The sequence below is a fragment of the Centruroides sculpturatus genome, unplaced genomic scaffold (assembly GCF_000671375.1).
Source record: "Centruroides sculpturatus isolate CEXI.00-Female unplaced genomic scaffold, Cexi_2.0 scaffold91, whole genome shotgun sequence".
NCBI lineage: Eukaryota > Metazoa > Arthropoda > Arachnida > Scorpiones > Buthidae > Centruroides > Centruroides sculpturatus.
In genome coordinates this window covers 351,441-376,991 of record NW_019384299.1, presented here as the reverse complement: position 1 = coordinate 376,991, position 25,551 = coordinate 351,441, and the positions used below count along the sequence as shown (strand labels likewise).

Below are 25,551 nucleotides of genomic sequence, written 5' to 3'. Positions count from 1 at the left end.
AAATATTCAATAAATTAATCTTAAATAATTCTAAGTTTGAAATAGAATGATATATTTCCATCCTTGGGCTTTTATAACAATAACCTTGCAATAGTTAATATAGGCTAAACATGTAATGTCTAAGTATTTTGGCTAATTTGTCAGTATTTGGGTGTCATTTTAATGATTTCCTTCTTGCTGTACGTAGATTTATACTCTGGAATTTACATTCTGAATAATTGTTTTTTCTTTCTGTACTGTACGTAGATTTATACTCTGGAATTTACATTCCGAAACCGGTTATTTATATATTTAAAAACTTTAAAATTTTTATAATCTCTCTCCATCGAATTCTTAATTCTTTTTATTCCTATATTTCCTGTGAAAGTGAACTTAAAACCTCATCCCTCTCAAATTAGAAATTTATCTAGTGAAAAACCAAGAAGTATACCTCCTCTGTAGTCCTAGATACATGAGAAACACATCTTGCTTATAGGAAAGATGAAGAGGAACCTCCTCTGTAGTCCTGGATAAATGGGAAACACATTATGCTTATAGAAATGGTGTAAGAGGCACCTTTATAGTCTTATTTATACATGAGAAACACATCTTGGTTACAGGAGAGGTGTGAGATACCTCCCAATTGCACAAATCTTTTCTCATACAAGAAAAGGAGATGTTCTCTCTCTCACTCGTCACGTCGACACAAAATCGAAAAATTACATTTTATTTATTTATACATGTAATAAGTAATGTTATATAGCACTAGATTAATGTCCCAACATAAAATGTGCCCCATAAAAAATCATTAAAATAACACTTAGACAACGAATAGCTACAATTGTAATATAGTAAAAATCCACATTAAAAATACTACATAGGCCTATATATATTTAAAAATTACAATAGAAAATTTATAAAATCAAAATAAATAAATAAAAAATCTCTATATCTAAAGATGCAGTGATAGCACTAACACTAGAGATAAAGAGAAAGTAAAATTAAGTAGGGACAAACGAGATAAATCCCGATTTGGTATAGGAGGAAGACGGAGAGAGTAACCCATTAAAGTATTTATAAAATAATAACTGATAGGGAAATCGATGCGTACAGGAAATTTAGGGAATGCAATTTTATTCGTGTCACCTCAGTATAAGGTAAGTGACCTAACTCGTTGAGTATAAGATAAACATTACAGCACTATAGAAATTTTTTTCAAGTGGTGCAGCTGCCGAGCACGCAATAATCGAACAGGATCGCAAATAACATATTGACGCCATCTTTCTTAAGTTAATTTCGAGATTAAAAGACTCGAGGGAGGCGATTAAATTATTAATTTTGAAAGAACTTAATGAAAACATCAAGCTGAAACAGCGGGGTGAACGTCAAAATGGTTACTTAGAAGGTAGGTATAACCGAATCAAACGCATGATGTACGCAATGTAAGTAGGATTTTTATTGCTAAAATCCTCAATTTAAGTGACGTAATCATAGATACCGAGTTCAGCATAGCTGCAGACAGATATATATAAGTCTATACGACGCACGTGCCAAGAGGTCCCGGGTATCGGGGACCCCGAAATTGGAAAACATAAAGCGATTTTACTGTTGCAATTATACATCATAATTTATAAACAATTATATAGCTACAATTAGACATTACGTAGAGGGGCCCAATCATCTGTTCTAGGGCCCCGAAGAACTTGTTTATTTGTATACGATAACGCGACACGTATGGGAAACCTACACTCTATGGGAAACTTATCCCCTATAATTTTATTTTTTAATATTGTTTATTATATCTACTACATTTCTGTTCTCCTTGGAGAATGACACAGATTTTATCAGTCATGCAAAACATGGCATTGATAAGATCTTGAAATTCCGCACGAAAGCTTTTTTTCAAGAATAATTTATATGAAAATTGCATTTTCTTTTTGCCAAAAGTTCGCTTTCTTTTATATTCGTATTATTTAATCATTCCAATATAAGAACATTCGTTTAAAACGCCTATTTTGCAATTCTTTGTATGGTTTAGTATTGATTTCCATGGTTTTCAATGGCGCAAATGCTATTCCTAATGCAAAAATGAGTTCTGTTGAACAAGTTTAACCAACCATCTCTGTCAATTGTCAAGAGACTATTGATGGAACCAGTCGTTGGCGCTGGTTGTCTTTGCTTTGGCCTTTTATTATTACCATTTTTTTTTTAATTTTTGACTCCCATCCTCTGGGAACTGGGAGGGCCTGTATCTATAATTGAGGTAATAGAATGGGGAGGAGCACCTCGTAAAAGCTCGGCCCTTATAAACCTGCCCTATAAATTGGATCCTGGATCTTCCAGTTACTCTTAGGCCATCCATCCGTGTAAATCGATCTTTACAGTAAAGTTTGCCATTCCATTGATCTAATTTTAAAAAAAATGGCTAATCTAGTTACATTTAAAACGATTTTTATCAGATTTATTTAGTAATTTCACTGAAATTTTTTAATATCAAATGGATATATAACCTGTTTGGTTTGCCTTCATATTATGTTAATCTACTTTATTTGGTTTAATAATTGCAAATATGTTCGCTTTCTCATTATTATATATCTAAATTATTCCATCATAAATATCCACTTTTTTTCCTATTTTTTTTGTAATAAAAAATTTCTCAAGGCTTGCAATTTTATAAATACCTTGANAGATCAACAAGCGCTTTCGACGATAATTATTTTCGTCTTCGTCAGGTTGATAAAAACTGTTAAAGTCCTTTTTTAAATATGAATATCAAATTATTCCAATGGTATTAATGTTTTGGAACGAAAGAAACATTAATACCGTTGGAATAACAGGACTTTAACAATTTTTATCAACCTGACGAAGACGAAAATAATTATTGTCGAAAGCGCTTGCTGATCTAGCGACATTTATTTGTAATTTAACGCCTATATGTTAAGAAGTTTCTTTAAAAACTGATTTTAATTTAATACTTAATTATAGAACCATTTCATAAACATCATTCTTGGATTGGATTGATGGAGTAAGGCAATACAATACGGGCGATACGATGAAGAGTACCTTCCGGGAGGTCTCTATAGGAAACTGACCCCTATTTAAGTGCTGGACACGAAGAAAACCCCAAAAATTTCGCATGCTAGCCCGTTAGTTATGGGAAACTGGCTCCTATTTAGGTGAAGAAACCCAAAAATCCAGATGGCCAAGCCCGTTGTTAAGGCTCGACTCACGAACATCAGTGGTTTTATCATTCGACCACTGGTGGGTTCAATATTATTCTTGACCATGTTCAGATTTACACATTAGCTGAAACTACAGCTCGTCCATCGTGCCTTTAAATTTATTCTTATTTGATAGATAGTAAGAACTTCTTATTAGCCAAAACAAGTCTAAATCCAACCTCCTCTTGGCTTATTTACTACATTCCTATAGAATTAACTATGAGGTGAACGATCTCGAATTTCATTAGCTTAATTAAGAAAATAAAATAATTTATTTTAGCAATTATTTTGAAAATTCGAAATCCTTTATAAACCTGTAATAAAATAAGTTTGGTTCCTGTTGAAAATCTTGATTTATAATCGATTAATTAAAGTATTTCAAGGCTTAAATTATGGAATTAGCATTTATAGACACGCAATTTCAAAGTACTTTAAAGGTTAAAATAATTTAGGATTGTTAAACGCTGCATCTTATAAACATATGTTTATATATAAAGTACTAAAGACACTATAGTATATATATTTACATGTTAAATGGTGTTTTACGTGATAATGGTTGCATAATGTTAAATGGTGTACGCATGTTGTAAGTACTTTAAATTATTTTCTAGGTGTTTATTCTCCAGTTCTTGTTTAAGGTTTTTAAAAATAAATTATATAAAAAAAGTCTGGAAGAAATGTTGAGTGACAAAAACTAGAAAAGCAACAATATTAAATGACGGGCGAGATTATCATGTCAACTTGCTGCCTTATGGATCAAATTCGAACCCGTATTGGATCCTGAAAAATTTAGATGATGGATCGATCAGAACAATCATCATTCACAGCCTTGCCGAATTGATTATGGTTTGAAAAAAGGCCCTCTTAGCGTCTTTAGTTTTTAAAACATTTTCCGCCCCGTGGCACTGAGAGGACCTCTTTTAGCAAGACCATTATTGTTTCGGCCGGGTCCACAGTGGTTCAACATATCCGGACGGACCATGTAAAAAATTTCTGGGGTTTTTTCGACCCGTCCAGAACTGATCCCGGTCCCAAGCGCGGTAGGCTGCCACCTTAATCTCTCGGCCATCCGGCTGTATGTAGTATGGATTTAGTCAAAAAATTTTAAAAAATAGATAAAAAATAATAATAATAAAAGAGGCCACTGCAAAATGGCGGTAAAATTAAATACAATCAACGCCAACGATTCGTTCTACCAATCGTCTCTTCAGACCTTGACAATCGGCAGAGATGAATGGTAAATTTTGTCACCGGCGCTCATTTTTTCATTAAGAACAATGTTTTCCCCATTGATATTAATATCAAACCACACAAACAATTGCAAAATTCCGCACGAAGGAAGTTTTCGTGCGAAATTTCAATATCATAATGCTGTTTCACATTTTAATAATACGTGTATCATTCTCCAAGGAAAAGGAAAATTTAATAGATATAATAAATAAAATTATGTTAATTAAAATGTCCACTTTATTGTGAAATTATTATATAAATTGATATAATCATTTTCTTATTTTTATTTTTTGAATACAAACAGCCTTGTGCTGTTTCTATGCCCAAATGAATAGCCGCTGTCTTATATAAATCGAGAAAAATGATTTGAATCTAGCTCAAAGTGTTAAGTAATGAACTTAAATCCAAACTACTTAAATATTTTTCAATTATTCTAAAATTTCTGAACGAAATTAACATTAAAACGCGAAGATCTCAACCGCTTTCAAATATGGCGGTCGTTCAACTTTTCTCTAATACCTGTTTCAGATGCAAAAAAAATTCAAGTAATTTGCGATAATCGTAAAATATTACCGATAAATTACTGTGCTTTTACTGTCTGAAACAGGTATTAAGCTGGAAAAAAACGCAAAAGGGTGAATGACTGCCATGTTTGAATCATTCGAAATATTAATAATGAATTTCCGGTAGGCCGAAACAAGCAGGCGTGGTTCCAACACGTCAACCATAAAATTAGGTCAGAAATTAACTATAATGCTATGTATTTTTTATTATTTTTTAAAATAATACACTTTTAATTCTAGAATCAAGCTTAAAATTATGTTATTAAAAAAATAATTTGCAAGTTTATTAAAATAAGTTCAAAATTATGGCAACACTTTTTCAATTTTTTAAAATCCTTATCGCTGATTTGTTAAAAATAATGCATTAACTCTGTTAAATAATTTGCATAATAATGATATTAATCTAATATAAAATTGTTCATTAATATATTTATTCTCTTAAATTTAAATAATAAATTTTATCGGGAGTTAATTATTTTTTTGGGGGGCGGCCATCTTTAAATAGACTTGGAGCATCTTAAATCTTCAAACACAATAAAAATGTCATTTTATGTAATTTAATTTTTAAAAAGTATTTCAAATTTAACGGTAGCAAAGTATACATCTACACCTAAATACATCACGTTAAAATTATTTTGTTTAGGAAATATTTGAATTGTTTCATCTACTGTGTTATGGATGGATGATTTACTCCATCTAATCGACTTATATTAATTCGATTTGATAATATAAAATTGATGCTCGGGCGGTTAAGGTGTCATCCTATTATTATGGAGACAAAATCTGTATAAATAAGACTGGACACGAACGTTACCTTACTTATGGAGCCGCCATTTTGGAGTTTTTTGAAAAGTGCGGTTTTTGAACGAACTTGTAGGAGCAACTAGTTTTATACGACATTAAATAAACAGTACATAAAACCAGCGAGATTCCAATATAATAATAATTTCGGATGAGTATGCAATCATAATTTTATATAAGTTGATCAAAATGGTTTAAAATAAAGAATATCCTTATCGTTTGCTGTCTTGATTGAAACTAATCAAATTAGTATAGTAGTTGCATTAGTGATAAAAGTAATTATTGCGCCTAGAGTGGTGCAATAATATCAAAGAAAAGTCAAAGGAACCAAACCTCTATATGTGACACTTCTCAAGCCCCCCGAAATCAGCTTGCAGTCTACTTCCAGGCGTTATAAGTCTATCGCATGTTTAACGGAAAACCCCACACTGTAATGAGACAAGCTAACGATATTTATCGGTTAAGTCCGACATGCGACACTTTTTTTTAACTTTTTCCTCCCTGTGGGCACTAAGAGGGCCTCTTTTTGCAAGCTTATTATGGGTTCGGCCAGACCCACAATGGGGCTGCCGGGTGGTGAGGGACGAAGCCCGACATATCCGAACGGACCACCCCCGAAAAATTCCTAGGGATTTTTCGACCCGTTCGGATTCGAACCCGGGTTCCCCAGAGCGGTAGGCTGCCGCCTTGACCGCTTGGCCATCCGGCCGCTACGTGCGACCCTATGCCAGATATTTTTTTTAACTGTTTCTGCTCTGTGAGCATTATGGGTTCAGCTAGGCCCGCAATGGGGCGGCAGGTGGTGCGGAATGGGGCCCGACATGTCCGGACCGACCACTCCCCCGAGAAATTGCTGGGGATTTATCGATCCGTCCGGATTCGGTTTTGGGTCCCCTAGAGCGGTGGGCTGCCATCTGGTTCATCTTGCTTGTGGACATCAAGCTTGCAAGCAAGTTAAGTTATAGGCACGGCGATCAGTGCCCTTAACAAATAAATGCATTAACTTCTATTGACCAAAAACAGTATTTATCTTGAACCAGTACTTACGTCTATTCTACGTGCTCCGCGTCGGTCCAGACTCGCTATCGCTTGCCGTAACCAACGATTCGCGTGTAGTCGTTCGAGCCCTCACACCCCCTAAAATTATATTATCTAGTACTCCTCGAACAGTCAAGTGGGCTACTGAAAGTCGGCATAGTCGCCGACATATGATGGGCTAAATAGTTAAATGCGATAGTCTTAGCGGAGCGCGCGGTGCACGTTGCGGCTCCCAATCACGTGCGGCTGATTTCGAGGGGCTATATCTCGCGAAAAATCATATATAGAGGTATGGTTTCTTTGACTTTTTTGCTCCTGTGGACATGCTTTACGGCTCTGTCAACAGTCAATTCACATCTGCAATTGTACCCGGTTTAAAAGGCCCAAAATGGCCACTGCCGCTAGGATCATGGAATCCGTTCAGACCTATTTATAGACCTTGTATGGAGATAAAGACTTTGAACGACACAAAAATCGGTAATGTTCACAGATTAGATAGGTATATAATGGAATTCCAACATTCACTAGAGATAGTTAATTTACTTTTCTTCGCAAATGCATCCTCTCGTATCTTGAGACGTACTAGTTTGAAATATTGTTCATATCCAGTGTTTAAAATAGTTTTTTGTTCGTTTATATACGGAAACGCGACACGTGGGCGATCTAAATCTATGATGATCATGATTTAAAAAGGCCTTATTAGTGCCCACAGGGTGGAAAGAGTATAAATAAATAAATAAAATCTCCTCCAGATATTACTCAACTTTACGTACAATATTTTTAATTGTGATCGTTAGTTAATTATTGAATGCTTTAATAAACATATTTCTCTTACTAACGAAAAAGAATATTATACTTCTGGAACGTAACCCTTATCTTTTGCATTAGTCCTTTGTTCGTACAGCACGAATTCGCATAACATGGCACTTTTTCGGAACGTAACTACCGTGTTATACTAGGGATATCTGTATTCAGTTTGGAGTGAAGCCAGCAAATATATCCTCAGACAAACAATTAGAAATGGCCGTGGCATTTCTAATAGTTTGTCTAGATAAATATGCAATTTGTAATATTAAACAAATAAGAAGACAAACTCAAAATGATCGTGATAATAGCCACACATTAGTAATTGTATTGTTATAATTCACATCTTATTTTTTATACTATATACGTATGTTAATTGTAATCTTTCTCAATTGTTTTATTGTACATTGTATGTAGTTATTGTTAGAGGGTGAAATCAACAGTCATGATACTTTCCAACTTACTGTAATATAAAAATAAATATATCGCTTTGCATTTTCGATTCTTTAAAAAAATCATATGCAATAATATGTTTCTTCAAAGCTTGTAGTCCCGTTTTAATTTTTTCGAATTGATTATTCTATGTACAATATAGAAATGAAAAAATAAATAAATACGTTCATAAAACCAGTAATAAAGTGTATTTAAAAAAGAAATTTAATTATATAAACGTTTTATGTAGATTTTTATGTATTATACTATGTATATTCTGCTTATTCGTGTGCTTTCTGAATAGAGAGGTAAATGTTCGTTTAACTCATTTGACTCTGCGAAAACATTCTTAGCTTTCAGAATCCTGTTCAAGGTTAAGTTGCAAATTACACTTACAATCTATATTTATATCAAATTACGTAATGGTCAGCAAACTTACAAAAGTATTATATATGTGTAAGTAGTATGTACTAAGTTTATAAAAAGAAATTGCGTAAGTATACAGGAGCTTCAGTAAGAGCCAAATACTGTGATTTATATATTAATTTTTAATTTTACATATAATTAGAAATGTATTACAACAACGGATTTCCACTTCGAACAACGATTAATCCGCATTGTACAAAAATATAACAGATCTAAATCAAAATTAACACATACATGTATACATACAGTACTGTACTTGTAGTATTACATGTTTTCCTATTGGATGTTCTTATTTTAAACCAGTAAATTTATTTTAACCTTTAAATCTCGAAGTATTGTTACAATGAAATATAACGAATGAGAACGGAATACGAATTGAAATATATTTAACAGCTACAACTGATCAAATTCATGCAATAAGTGAAGTACAGTATACTGTATATTATTTACGAATATCATAACACGTTTCGATCGGTAGACCTTTCCAATATTCATGTGGCAGAGACGAGAGTTCACGAGCTTCGTGAAAAAAAAAAATGGCTGCCACCGCGAATAGATCTGTCTGCGTTGACTGTATTATAATATCCAAAGTAGTTAGTCAGAAAATAGCCGAGAAAATAAGTAATAGTATGTATAAACTATAAGTCAATAATAACCGCCGCCATGACAGTTCACGGAAACGTTTCTTTATTCTCTTCTCTCGCAAAGTAACGTTAAATAACACGAGCCGGAACGAGAGTGACGGTCGCGAAATAAAGATACGCACTGTTAATTCATCGTTCAGCAGATTCATTGCCATTACGTTAGTTACTTCTATCAAAGCTCTGCTCAATTAGAACTGTTAACAGAATTAATTTGTATTCATACAAAACTGATAACTAAGGTTATTTTTTAAATTTATATATATATTTTTTTTAATTTCGTAACTCTGTTAGAAATTCTCACACAAAGCCATGGTTCAGCGCTACAGCTCTGCAACTGTCTATATAAATTACATTTATTACAGTCGACCCTTCCTATAACACTGTTGATTATTCCGTTTTATATGAATTCCATGTTGTACGAGTCACTTAGACTTAACAAATATGTGAGCCGTTCACAGCCCGGCACACGTATTTGTAAAATCTAAGTGACTCGTACAACATGGAATTCATATAAAACAGAATAATCAACAGTGTTATAGGGGGGTCGACTGTATATAATTCTTAATTAAAAATAGTGTTTTTTTAGTTTACAGGCCCTATTGTGGCTTCGGCCAGACCCACAATAAGCTGGTCGGGAGGTGAGGGACCGGGCCAGACCTTGGGTATTTCGGCCCTACCTAATTCGATCCCGGATCCCCCAGAGCGGTGGGTTACCACCTTAACTCACTCGGCCATATTTTAAAACAGTCCATATTTTAAAATTTCCAGTTTGTATGAGCTACTTTACACGTAATACTTGATTTCACGCCATATACATATACGTATGTATCGTATTTTAAATTAAGAAATAAACGTGAATTTCGGCTCTAATTCTTTCAATTTACATGATTATACCCAGCGGCGCCCGCAGGCTATAAAAACGGGCATTGTACATTATGCAATAAGCGTCAGAGCTCTCACAAGGGTGGAATTGGTTGCGCTCGGAGGCTAAGTTGGCCTTCAAAAGCAAGGGATGTGGTTTCGGTCAACATACGACGAATAAATAACTGTATAAAAATAGTTGCATGGGACAATGAACAAATATCATTCATTAGACTTTTTTTAAAATATTTGCTAGAAGTCGTGAATTTCCGTTGTTTGTTCATCATCAAATTTGGGTGTCCCTTGGGGGTTTAGGAAAAGGGCAATCCAGACGAAAAGGGGGGAACATGCCCCAATGTAGGCTATTGTACGGGGGAGACTAATTATATACCTTTCAGTATCTGCGAGTGTTTCGTTTCCGTGTTGGAATTTTAAATGCGCATACATTCTTTTGTTTATTTTTAAATTCGAATGTTTCGTGTTTCATCGTATTACTTTCAAAAATAAAAATTACTCGTTTGAAGTAATTCAAGAGTAAAAATATTTTTCCTCATTCTCATTGAATATATTTCAACGAGTTTCTTAAATTTCACATAAAAAATATCTTTCAATGAAGTAAATTATTTATTTTTGAATGAGTAAAACCCCATTTTTTTACTTGTTTAATGCTTAATGAAATTTCTAACGTTACGTAGAAAACACTACATTGGTTGCAATAGCTTCCGTATGAAACAAAGTATATCATTGGCTTAGCTTGTCACTTAGAAGCACCCTACACTTCGTTTCAAATAAAACGGGTTTGTCAATTGGGTGGTTTATTGTATTTATATCTTATAAGCTTATTATTCGCCACTTGTATTTGATTAATTTGTTTTCTTTTATTTAAAAACAACAAAAACAAATTAATATAAGTAATGAAAAGTATAAAATACCTTCTTGTTTTTGCAATTAATGATAAATGTTTATTATAATAATTATATTTATACAATATTAAAGAACTAAGAGAAAATAAAATCATAATTTAGTAACAGGAAAGTGAATCGAAGGTCTAATTATATATAGGTATATATATACAGAAATTGAGAAAATTTGTCACGTGGTAAACTTTTATAACTATTATAAGCACGTGTTAGGTAATAAAACAAAAATAACACCGTAGAAATATAATCGACAAAACATCCTTGAAAAATATAATCATTAAACATTTATTAATTAAATTCATGTAAAATAACTGGCAGTAGCGGATTATGTTTCTTTCAGGCCCTAGGCGCAATTTTGTTATAAGGCCCTTTATGTAAAAGTGTTTTTTTTTTTTAAATATTAAAAAGACAATAAAATCGTCAGTACACGAATTATGTCACTGTTCGCGGGTGAAAAACGTTCACTAAATTTTTCACTATATTTTTGTAATTTTTGAGGCCCCTCGAGACGACGAGGCCTAGTGCCTGTATTGGGTAATAACTCGATACAGATTTCTACAGTTGGCCTTTTTTTACTCTGATCGTATCAAATTTAATAATTAAAAACCTCACAGTGTAGTAGAAACTATATTGTATTTGAACACAGGAGAAACAATACGCATCTGTTCTAATTTTGAAAGCAGGCTGAGTTATATATTCCGATTACGAATGATTTATTTAATAAAGGAGGTTATATAAAATAAAATATATATATCAATATATTCTGCCCTAATTTTGACCGTAATTCAATTATTTGTTTCAAAGTATTGTAGAAAGTACTTGCGTAAGCTATTGGTAGTGTGTTATTTGTGTGTTCTGTTGAGGCGCATGCGTGCTGGATAGATCCCGTGTTCTGTCCAGATGAAAGATAATTGTTTATATTTGATATTATATCAGATTGTGTTTGTACGATGCACTTGAAACGTTTAGTGTTTTATTGAACGCGGTATAACGTTTTTCTTTTGTATATAATTTTGCTGCACTGTGGATAAACAATGAGTTACTCACTTTTATCTGTACAACCTTCAGGTAAATCTCATCTGCAATTATTAATTGTTGTCTTGTATCTAAAATATACTCATTCTTTGTGTTTATTTTGTTATAATTGAATTTCTCTCTTATCCAGTTTTATTGTGTAACCTGCTACAGTTTTGTGTATCTAAATTTTAATTCTGTTTACATTGTTTACTGTGCTTTATGTAACTAAATGCTTCTTTATGTAAGCATATTTTCTTGAGTAATTCAAAATTGATAATATGTATCCTTCATTCTAAAATAAGAAATTTGAAGTTAAATAATTAATGAAAGGTTTAGCTTTATTGATGCTTTAATATAATTAAAATTTCTCTATTGTAATAACAACTTGCAAGAGATTATTATAAATCCTTTTTTACAAGATGCATTAACCGGTGTATTCATCAATATAATTATATTTGGAAAAACTTTGAATGATAAAAAATAAGTGAATTAATTCATTGTTACTGGGTTCCAAAAATACTGGTTACATCTTTAAAGAACAATACTTATTGTTCAGCATTTTATATTACAACAGTGTGTTAAAAACAAATTGTGTGGTGATGTCTGTAAATCCTGGGCTGGGTAATTTTACCCTGTCATCCCTACTTTCTCATCACTCTTGGTTGTTACTCTTGCAGCTATACAGAAGTTTTTCCTCTTAAATGCTGAAATTTTACTTATATGTCTTTTGTATAAAACCTAATGATGAGTAAATTCTTTCTGAAAAAAAAAATTAGCTGTGCTAAATAAAGGAGCATACAAAGGAAGATAACATCAAACTAAATAATTATCTGCTCTTTGAATACTCCTTATTTATGCTATTATGCCAATTATAGTAGTAATGAATTATTACTGTAGTGTTTACATCCTTCTTTATAGCAGTTATATGCTGCAAATTAAACATTTGTTGATTGTATACATGAGAATTTTTCATTTCCTCTTTATCTAAGGTCACACAGGTGAAACAGTAACATTAAAAAAGGTTTCGTTGTTGTTAATTGGTCAATTTAATGAACTGGTAAATGCTATGTGAGATAGAAATTATTTAGAACGGTTGAAACTTGCCAGTGAAATTATTTGTAAACTTTGATATCAACGGTTACATTGCAATCAAAAATTGAGATGTGATGTAATAGGAAAATTATAATAAATAAAATGATAATTTGGTAGGAAATTTACATTTAATAATAATTTTATATGTTAACTAAATTTTCTATATTCTTATACATCTTTGAAATATCTGATTCTTTTTCAAGCAAAATGTGATTCTTATACCAGATATATTTTATTAGGAATTTACTAATCTCTAAATACTTTATTATTTATCAGAAAGGGTTTTATGTAGGTAAATTATTCTGTTTTAATTTTCTGGAATTAAATGAATTATTTGTGCATCAAAGATCAAATTTTGAACTGTAATATATGAACTATGTTGTAAAAATTTTTCAAGTGACTAATAAAGTAGAAGTAGCAGCTGCTTTCAGATTATAAAATGAAAATTATAACTAAATATAAAGCAACTGTTATATTTAATGATTTTACTTTATTTATTCATTATCTTGATTAATATAATAAATTAATAAAAATTATATTAAAAAGTTAAAAATTAGTATTTAATCTTCAAAAGGTAATTAATCTTTATCATGTTAAGATAAGATCAACAATTAATCTGTTGAGTACAATCATTATTATTTTATTTATTTTAATTCTTTGTACTTGTCTTCCAAAAGGTAGAAGAACGTAGTTAACTTTTTAGCTGCTTTAATATGTAGCATGAGTTGCCAAAGCTCATTACAGTTGTAGCCACATATTGTCTATCATAAACATAAATGAGAGCTGTAACCTCTATTGGAATGGTATTTTATATTATATATAGTTAAAATAATATAGTTATTACTGTTCTGTGGTAAATGTTGCTGTTACTTCACTTAATTTATACTTTCTGACTAGTTAGGTAAATGTTTCTTTAATTCCTTTGAATTTATGAACATGCTCTTAGCTTTCAGTTGTCTATTCAAAGTTAAGTTGCAAGTTAAATATATAATCTGTGTTTACATCAAATTACATAATAGTCTGCAAACTTACAGAAATATTACATATGTATAAATAGTATGTATCAAGTTTATAAAAAGAAATTATTTAATTATACAGGCGGATGCCATAAGGGTCTAGAGTAGCTTCTAGCAAACAAATGAAAATATAAGTTTACAGTTATGTTCTATAAGACCATATATACTCTTCTGGCTGAAGTCCATACCATAAATCTATGGTTCTCAAATGTTGCCTTGAAAGAGATGGCTAAATATGCCATGAATATGAAATTATATTTATAAACTGAGAATAAACAGATTTGAACCAAGATTTATTAATATTTATTATCCATGATAAACTAATAGTTATGTTGGGCCTATAGGGTAGCAGTTATAGTACATAGCTGTTTATAATTTAAAATATATCAGTGTATATTTAATTTTTTTATTTGAAGTGCACCAGAAAAATTTTACAATATGCCATGAACAAAAAAAGTTGGAGAATCACTGCCGTAAATAGTAATCTCTTTTACAGTATTATCTTTTTTTATATTTGAATTATTATAATGCATCGTCTGCTTCTATACATGAATTATGTTGAAATTATTGCCAGTTAGTTATATTTAATTCAATTTTACTTAAATCTGTAATTAATAGAAAAGGAAATGATCAAAATAAATTCAAATTTAAATGTTTATTCATTCATTCACTTTAATAATAATTATTTTATCCACTTTATATTTTATTATATTTTTTAATTTACTTATTATACCGCTACAAAAAGTAATAGTCTAAAATTTCAAACATCATTATTTATAAAATACAGCTACCAAACCTGTTAAATGTATTTTTTTTTTCTAGAAGAAAGTTACATACAATTGTGACATTTTTCAATAGAATTCATTCATCATTTTTCCTTATGTATAAAATGCTTTACTGATTTTGAATGAAAAGCAGTGACAGTTGTATCATTTATGTCACTTCTACTTGTGCTTGTATAAATAATTATAAATTATACATACTTTTATAATTATAAAATAATTCTGACAGCCAGATGGCTGAAGCTATTTAGGTACTGGCTTATCATTCTGGGGGACTTGGGATTGAATCTGAACAGCTGAAAAAATCTTAAAAATTTTTCAGGTGGTGGTGTGTTGGGCCCAACCCTCACCACCTGTCTATTCCATTGTGAGCCTGGTCAAACCCACAATAAGTATGATTAAATGGCCCTCTTAGTTCCTAGAGGGTGGATAGAGAAAAAAAATATACACACACACACACACACACACACACACACACACTTTTCAATTCCTTTTATTGATTCAGTTTTACAATTTAAAGTCAAAATAAAAATGTGAAAAATTTATTTGATAAATTATATATACTGTATAAACTTTAGTTAAATTATTATAGGATTCTTATTCCATAGTAAACAGTCCAATCTTTTAATTTTCTAGCAAAATTTGGTAGATAATACCATTATTATAATAATGAATTAATTGTAACAATAATAATAACAAATTTTAAGCTTAGTTTTATTATTATTATTATTATTGTTTATCAGATGATAAATAAAAGAACTTTAGAAGTTAGATAATGAACTTGTGATAATTTCAGAAACAGGTCACTTATCATTACAATTCTAAAAGTACTCATCTAGGAAAACTACCCCTTTGCGTAGTTTTTGATTGTAACTTATTATCATAATATTCTGATTATTTCACTATCTTAGTAGAAGATACTGTATATATTTATCAAAGTGCATTTAATATTTTATCTGAGATGATGATACAAAATATCTATATTTATAAATTATATATTTATATATGTAGTAAGTAAAATGCAAATATCAAGATTGATATTTAAGTGCGTTATTAATACAGCATGTCCCAAAAGGGATACAGTCTTTTATAACAACTTCAGATGATTTTTTTATAAGTCATAGCAGATTTAATTATAATAGGTACTTAATAAATTTCAACAGAAGCATAAAACAAGTTTTGATCTAATTGTTATGCAAATGGAAATGCTTATAACTGGGAAAATAATGCAAACTTTAGAATCTATATTAGTGTTTCACAACAAAACACAAAATTACAAAGCAGATTTGAGTTTCTTTTATAAATTCTTTTCCCACTCAAATGTATAAAATTTTAGTAATTTTACATACTTAGGGAAGAGTCTACAAAAGAAGGTTAATGCTTGTGTAATTTTGTGTTTCTCTGGTATGAAAATGGCAAACCTGGATTTTGAAGTTTGTGATTTTCCAGTTATGAATATTATTTTACAAGTATAAAGCTTTATTATTATTATTATAAATAATAATAAATAATTAAATAAACATCCTAAATTAAAAATTTTTAGTCGTGTACTTTCTAATCCTATAATTCAACTGAAATGTTTTTCTTGGAGAAAAATAACAGGAAGTAATTTCTATTTATTCAAGTATTTTTGATTTAACATTAATTACTTTCAGAAGCAAGTCTAAATAAAAAACTAAAACTGAATTCAATTTATTTAATTTAGTTTTTACTTTTTATTCTGGAGAGATTATTTTAATCAAATTGTTACATTAAAATTTCGTATAAAATGATTTATAATAATTTTAAAAATTATTTGTTGATTATCTTATTTATCATTTGATTATATAATAATAATAATAAATGGTAAACTAATATTTTACAAAAAGTAACACTATGTGAAATTTAACATTTAAGTAAAACTTTAAACTCCAAAGTTGAAACAGTAGACAATAAAGCAAAAATAAACCATTCATAATTACTCTAGCACAAGATTTTAATAAAACCAGAAATGCTTTTGGACCCTATGAAAATGTTTGTGAGTTTATTAAAATCTTACGCTGGAGTAAGTATGAATGGTTTATTATTTTTGCTGTATAGTAAAATTTTTTTTTACAGGAAATCATCGTTAAGTTGAACTTGGATAATCCCATTGAATAATTTCAAAATCCCATTAGTTCATAATTGTACTTATGTCCCAGCTGGGGATATAGAGATTTACATGTTAAAGAATTTAATTAGTTTGAAATACAACTGCTTTGTAATTTGAAGTGAAAATTCTGTCCAAACTGTGATATGTGTATGTTAATTGGTTTGTTTAGATAAATGATTTTCAACCAGTATGCCGTGAGAGGATTGTAGGTGTGCCACAAAAATTTTTAAAGCTTATTAAATAAATTATTTTTGAGAGAAGCTCAAAGAGCAATAAGTATAAACGTCAAAATTTAAAAAATTAAAACCTCTTTTCACTTTTTAAAAATAAAAAATGTATCTATAATTGTCCATATTTAGTTGAAACTATTTTGATTTAGAAATAGACCTACCAGGATATTGGTCAGGTTTCTAAAAGCAATTATCATACCACTTTTAAATGCAAATTAAAACTTAATGTTAATTGTTTTTCTTATGTAAATGAAAATTATTAATTTAAATAACTATTGCTGTAATCTGCTGCTAGTTTAAAGAACCACCATACTGTTTTATTTAATTCATAAAAAATATAGATAAAAAGAATTTGGTTAAGTGACAAGTAATATGGCAATAGAATGTTTACAATAAAACACCAACAACTGCCTTATGACATTGGACTATATTACAGCTAAAATAATAAGTTAGTAATAAATTTGGCCTAAGAGAGAGGCATTAGGTGCCATCTCATATAAAATTTAATAATTATAATTTAATTAAATAATTTTAGATTAAACTAGAAGAAAAGAATCAGCTTGGAGCTGAATTCAAACCCACAACTGTATCAGGATGTTTATATTTGTATAGATGTTTACAAACACAACTTTAAATCACAATTTTTACTGAAGAAATTTAATTATAGATTCAAGTGTCTCATGAGATAAAAAAGGTTGAAAAACACTGATTTAGATTGAAGTGTTCCCATACTATAAGAGAACAATAGACCAAGAACAATTCTAATCTGGTTGATATGACTGCTTTTACAGTAACACATTTTTGGATGTCACTTTACCTATTACTATCCTTTTTTCTCTTATTACATAAAATACAGCTGGATTTCAGGATTGCAAGATTGGGCTATGAGTAGTGGATTGAGATATTTGTAGGGATCTAAGCTACTCGTTTTTGGGCCGCTTTAAAAATAATTTGGGTTACATTTCGCGAATCACAATAAAAGTCCAAAATTTTGGATTTTTATTGGAAGTTACATTTCAAAGAATTTTGATTTACTTTTTTAATTAACAAAAATAGCATTCTGTAAAAGTACATATTCCATTTGCTTAATAAATTACATCAGTTATGTGGCATTTGGTATATTATACAGAAATATGTAAATCTCAGATAATTTTAAATTCAATAATTTAAAGTTGTGAATATTTCGTCTCCTGAATTTTGAACTAACAACGATTTCCTGTAATATTTTTCCTTCTTTCACGCTCTCTCTCTCTCTTCTTTCCTTGTATGTTTACTAAAACTTTATATAATAGTTTTTCTTGGAAACTACATTCAACAATATGTATTTTTTCATATATGCATTTTGGACATTTTTTTGCCTATCTTCAGTCTGATCTTTTAAGTCTATTTAACATCACATTCAATATATGTAATATTTCATAAAATTCAAATTTTTTTGTACATTATTGTTATTTCTGTCTTTTCTTTGTTTTTTGTATTTCATATTTAATACATTTAAATAAGATAGCATTTCACAAAACTTAAAAATAAATCAAGTTATATGAATGTCTAGTTACAGTTTTTCTATCTTGTATACTAAATTGTATATAAAATGTGTATATCTAGTATACAGTTTTTCTAGTTACATATCTTGTATTTTATATCTAGTATACAGTTTTTCTAGTTAAATTTCTTGTATTTTATATCTAGTATACACTTTTTCTAGTTAAATTTCTTGTATTTTATATCTAGTATACAGTTTTTCTAGTTACATATCTTGTATTGATGTAAGGTTTCCTGCATACTTCTTAAAAAAACCATAACTAAATATTATAACAGTGATATATTTTTAAGTTTTGTGGAATATCTTGTTAAATGTTAAAAAACATTTACCAGTTATCTAGAAGAAGGTAATTTTGTTCAATAGTAGTTTATATACAAAAAGAGAAGTATATTTGAATGTTATTGAGCAATACTTGTATGACTAGATATTTTAATAGAAAATATTATAGAAGATTCTATAAACATTTTCTCTTTTCTTTTGTCTGAGATCTAAAGGTATGTTTTGTCTAGATTATTATAGTATTTAAACATGTCTTTTATTACTTCTCTCTTTCTTATTTGAATTGATTGTTTAAAATAATGTAGTAGGATAAATCATTAAATATAATTTTTTAAACATTTTAATAAAAAAAAATAAAAATTTAAAATAATTTATAACTTATGAATCTATAAATAATTTAATTTAGATCCAATTATCTAAATTAAATAAATCTAAATATTACATTTATTTTTAAATTGGTTTATCTATCACTTCATATTTAAACTCTTTGGATAATTAATTTTTACTGAAAAAAAATGTCAGTTTGCTTCTTGTAATTGCTTTAGCCAAGATATCAATTAATGATATCAATCAATTAATTCTTGTAATACATAGCCAAGATATCAATTATAAATCATGTTTATTATGAAGATTTGGATTTTTATTATGTGGATTTTTGTAAATTTATCGAATTAATTGCTTTTTTTAAAATGATTTAAATCAACGGTCCCAACCTTTTTATTGCTGCGGACCGGTCAACGTTTGATAACTTTACTGCGGCCCACTGAGGTGGGACGTTGATTGTTCATATTTTAGATTGATTTAATTTAATAATTTTAATTTAACTGTATTTAAACATGCCTTCAAAATAAAATACAATTACACCAAAAAATGAATATAACGTGATTTAACATTTTAACTCACTAGAATGCTAAATCAATGAGAACCCTGAGCTTGTTTCTTTGCAACGAGACGGTTCTATCTAGGGGTAATAGAAGACAATGACACTCAAAGTGTTTCTTATGTCCAGTTTATTCCTTTGTTCTTTCGTCTATTAAAAGTCGCACAAACCCGAGACAAATACACCATAGTAAATAAAATGGAAATAATTTAATGTTCCTTGGGTGGCCCGGTATCATTTGATCCATGGACCGGTACCGGTCCATGGATCGTGTGTACACTGGTGTACAAAACTTATGGCAAAGTAAAATTTGTTGCTTAACTCCACAAAAAAAAAATTACCTGGGAAACATAAAATTCAGAATACAGAGACAGTATTTTGTACTTAATTAAAGGATGAAAAGTATACTAGTGCAAAAATGAATAGAATGCCTACAGTATGGAATCAAAGCCTTCTTATTGTAGTCTTGCACTGTGACTATGCATGCTGACTGCATGCATTTTGTGTGCATACACGTTACCTATGATGTCTTCTTCCTGCATACAAATCACCTTTCTACTGAATTCAGTGTTCATTGTACTGATTGCAACAAGCCCTTTTCTACAATTTCATGGCTTTCTACTTAAAAATTACATTGTTGCTTAAGTTTTGCACGCCAGTGTAGAATGGTGGAGGTTCTACAAATTTACAAGCAAGCCATTACAGTTAGATGTATTAATAAGAAGGGGACTGATATGCTCTACCCAGCTTTGAAGTTTTTCCTTAAGGAATATTTCAAATACGTATAGTCTTCAACCTATAATATCGAATATTTTTAAATAAGCTTATTTAAAAATATTCGATTTAAGAATCCAGTACATTAAATTTGGCCTGAAGAAGAGCCCAGGAGGGGCATTGAAAGCGTTTGCCAATATTAGTTTGGAATTTTCACACTGGATATAGGTTGAAGACTATACGTATTTGTTGTATATGACCCGGTGTGGGAGAAATCCTTGAAAGAATATTTCATATTAACTTAATTTTTTTTACCTATATATTTCATTAACATTGGTTGTTGTTTTTTTAAATAATGAATATTTTATTTTGTAATATTTTCTTATTATTATATTATGTTATTTTGTTTATACATTTTATAAATGCAGTGCACGTGTTCTAAAATTTGTATTTTATATCAATTCAATTTGTGGAATCTGAAAATGGCCATTTACATGGCTGAAACTATTTGTTTGATTTATAGAAATTTTAACTTAAATGCTGTCTTTTGGTGATTGTTATAATGACTTTACATAATAATAAATTCATTGTTATAAAATTATGTTTGAGATGATTTATAAAATTTTTTTCTTTCAGATAATCCTAACATCATGATCAATGAGAATTCTAACAAGACAAGTAAGACTTTAGAAAAAAATAAAAAGCCATCGTTATTTACACGATTGCTGAGAAGAAATAAAAGTAAGATAGAAAATTATTCAAATGCAAATTTAGAATTAGAAATTCAGAAAATTTTACTTCATTATTCACCTAAAAAGGAGTCTTCCAATAGAGAATTCACTCAACATTATTCTACTCACCCCAATCAGAATTTAAATGAAAACTTGTATAAGTATTTATCTAAACATAAACAACATATGAGCAGTGGAGATTTGAGCAAAAGTAACTGGTATTCTACAGTAGTTGCTGCAAGTAGATCACTGAATAGTGGATTAAACAAAGAAATAAGTGTAGAATTAGCAAATAAAATAAAAGATGATATCAAATATTTTAGTTCAGAGAATAATTCGGTCCCGTCAAATATATCCAGATTATCCCAGAATGAAGACGATAATTTTTGCCGCATGTGTTTGAGCATTTTGCCATTAGAAGAGATGTATCGATTGTCCAATTGCGAATGTAAATTTTGTATAATGGTAAGAATATTTGTGTTTTAAATTGTTTATTTCACTTAGAAATATTTAACAGTTCAAAATAAATTATATTTGTTGACTTCTGTATACCTATTTCTAATCTGTTGAATCATCAGTTTGACGGAAATTAGATCTTCAACTAATACAGATAATCTAAATGACATCTTTAGTTAAGTCAATAATTTTAAGATTAAATATTAGATTTTTTTAAGACTGTTTTATAATTATTTAAATTACTTATTATTCTGAATAATTATTTTTAATTAAGACTATATAATTTAGCTTTGATTTTCAGTAATATTAATTATTAGATCTCAAAGCATTGGAAATTCATTTCATTTTGTTCATCTTTGAAAATAAAGTTTATATTTTTCCATTTCCATTATTTTTTTTTGTTTTATAAAGGTTTTTAATGTAAAGTAAAAATGAATGGTTCCTGTAATATAGTTAATTTCTTAGGAAAGTAAAAAAATTGTCTACTAAAAAGTAATTTTATTCACCCAAACTAAATATAAAAAGACACATAATTTTAAAATTTATTTTAAATAAAGATATTCATTAAACAAATTATTTCAAATAAAGATATATGTTGTTAGCTTTTCCATTTTTCATTCTCTGTTAAATCATTTTGAACAAATGAAATTAATACAAATCTATGAGCACTAAGTTTTAGCTCTATGGAAGGCTTATCACACACATTGATGTTGTCAAAGTAATTGCACACAAGTGAGTAGACATGGGTTTATTATGATGATGGTATGCATTTCAGACAGGTTGTCTGGTCCTCTTCATATGTATTCGTTATAATTTGGTGCATTTACAGGTGTCTGTGCCTGTAAATACCTGTACGCAGACACCTGTAAACCCATTAAATTGTAACAAATATGGCTGAAGAGGGATAGACATACTGTCTGAAATGCATACTGTTGTCACAATAAACCCATATCTATCCACTTCTGTGTGATTTACTCCGACAACATCAACAGTGTGTGATAAGTCCTCCGTAGTGCCAAAACTTAGTACTCGTAGATTTATATTGTAACATAAGGACAAATCACTAATCTAAATGAAAATAAATTATGAAAAGAAATTGATTTGGTTCAATGAAATAAAGCAATGCAAGAAAAGAGAGGAATGCCTCTTTGGTGGACTTTCTATGGAAACTCTGTAACCAGCTTGTTAGTTGGATGCAAACCGGAACCAGCTACCATTGTTCTTTTATACATTTGGCCACTAGTGGCCAAAAAGAAATTAAAGAAATAAAACTAAAAATTTTATAACACTAATATCTTAGTATTTAGAATGCTTTATATTCATGAATAACTGTATCAAGATATTACATCATCTCTTTTCTTTATTTTTTTTAATCAAAAGTGCTTATTCATGGAAAGTATATGTTTGTATTGTGTGTGTATATATATATACATACACACACACACAATACAAACATTCCATCATAAATTTCTTTTGATATTTTCATAATATATATTATTATAATTTTAATGTAGCAATAGTAGTAATGTCTGCTAAAAAACATATTAGTTTAATAATTAAATAGCAAATATGCAATAATATAATAATCAGTTGGTCAGCATTTTCTTATTTTAAAATTTATTTTATCCTATAAGAAATAAAATTAAACTTCTTAACATCTTTAAAGTATTTAATATTCAGCAATTGATCTTTTGTTATCATCAAACAAATGATAATAATTACAGTAGTTTGATTTTTATTTTTATATTATAATTACTTAAGCTAATTTTCATTAGTAAGTTTATCTTTAACATTTCTAAACTATCTTTGAATAATAGAAATTATTATTATTATAGCAAAATCCATCGGTTCCAATATTATACCTTCAATGAAGTAATTTTGTAATCAGTGTTAAGTTAATAATTTAATAATTAAAACTACTAAACAGTTAATTACTGTTTAGTAGTTTTTAATCTGTAAACTATGCAGTAGTTATAATGATTATTTTATAAAGATCATAACAAAGGTATTTTTAACATTTAGTGTATGCAACAGTACCTGACAATAAACATTCTAGAAGGCAATATTAAATTTTCTTGTCCCGATCCATTTTGTAATAATACTGGAAGTATTAATGACCAAGAGGTAAGTTTTAAAATATCGTCATTATTTTAGTTTAATATTGCGACATTCAATCGGATAGGGTTTTCTGTTGTTATTTATTCTAATTTCAGAGAACTATTTCATAAATTTATTTTTTCTTTCATTAAATTAATGCCATAAATTTCTTCAAAGATTGAGATTAATTTCTTCATGAAATTACATATTATATTCCTATATCAATTGTTTTAACAATAATAACAAATAAACAAAATAAATTGATTTACTGAAATCAGAAATTTTAATGTGAATTTAAAAAAAATTAATTTTTTGATTGTAGTTTTAATGTTTTGTATAAACTGAAGATTATTTGTGTCAAAAATAATCTTATTATTCTCTTAAAAAAATGGGTACAGATAGTTCAAATAAAAATATTATTTTTATTATATTATAATTCATTTATACCATGAAATTTATCAATTTAACTTACAAATCAGTGCTGCAGACTGATTGTTGCATAGATTTCCATAAAGTTAAACTGTAATTTCAGTTACGGTTGTCAAATACATCTCTAATAAAAACAGATAGTGACAAGCTGTTTGAAAAACAATGTTTTAGCATCACTTTATATCATTACTTTTTTACTTTACATCTTATACTAACAGCAATTTTGGTATAAGGCAATGAAAGTTCAATGATAAAAAGTATAGTAAATGAAAGCTGGAAATGGTTAGCAGGAAAGTTTTAAAGAATAGCAGGTTAGGTTAGGTTAGGAGTAAAAAGATGGAAGTAATGAAAATAAAACAAATTAGTTTTGTTTTTGGAGAATAATGTGATATAGCAAACTTAAGAATGTATGAGGAATGAATGTGTAGTACAAACTGGCAGCAAGTTGCTTAACTTCTCCAGCAAAAAAATACTATGACACTAGCTCAAAGTTAAAAAAATGGTGCAATTCCATCTATTATGAAATGTTATTAAAAAATAACTTTTATATTATTAATTATTATAAAAGGCCAAATTTTGAGGGTAGAGATGAGTTTTAAAGGTACTGTAATTGCCGATAGCGAGTAAAATTTTGAGATTTGCAAAAACATATTAATTTCAATATTCTTTGAAACGAGCCTTTTTTGACTAAACTAATTTAAATTCATTAATGATTTATGTAGCTAATGAAAAGCCATCTTACAGATTTTCATAGATTTAAGTAATATTGATATATAATATAAAATATAATAAAAAATAAATGTTTTATTATGGCATAAAATTTGTTAATTAATGATAAAAAGTAATATAATTGTTATGACTTGTTTAAAGATATAAAGACATTGGATTAGTTAATTACTTATCCTTATAAAGTAATAATTAACATAATCTATTGAACTAATATTTTATTATTTATCTTAAATTTTAGATTGAAAAATTAATTGGAAGTGAAATCTTTCAAAAGTACAAACAGTTTAAATTGAATGCAGGTAAAGTATAAATATAAGTATAGCATAATTTGTTCATTTTTAAAATAAATTAAATATTAATAAAATTATATTTGTGGTTTGTATAAACATTAAAATGAAAGTTTATTTAATTAATTAATACTCCAGTTTTAATTCTTATGAGAATATAATCAGTGTGGTGGAGTTGCTAAACAATATGTTCAACTCCGACCTTACCCTTTTTTAAAT

At 29.0% G+C, this 25,551-nt stretch overlaps 1 protein-coding gene across 2 annotated transcripts in view; it reads left to right on the top strand.

Annotated features, from left to right (window-relative positions):
* LOC111632752 (E3 ubiquitin-protein ligase RNF19A-like) overlaps positions 1-25,370 on the top strand; it is a 31,200-nt gene extending 5,830 nt beyond the window's left edge. Inside the window, exons 1-4 of one of the 2 annotated variants that reach the window (XM_023377309.1) lie at positions 11,732-11,987; positions 21,240-21,799; positions 23,813-23,914; positions 25,284-25,370. In XM_023377309.1, the coding sequence (XP_023233077.1) occupies positions 11,954-11,987; positions 21,240-21,799; positions 23,813-23,914; positions 25,284-25,355 (768 nt within the window). In that variant the 5' untranslated portion in view covers positions 11,732-11,953 and the 3' untranslated portion in view covers positions 25,356-25,370. Of the gene's footprint in view, positions 1-11,731; positions 11,988-21,239; positions 21,800-23,812; positions 23,915-25,283 lie in introns of those variants that run through there. The other variant, XM_023377373.1, reaches the window with a different exon arrangement.
* Positions 25,371-25,551: the final 181 nt, after the last annotated feature.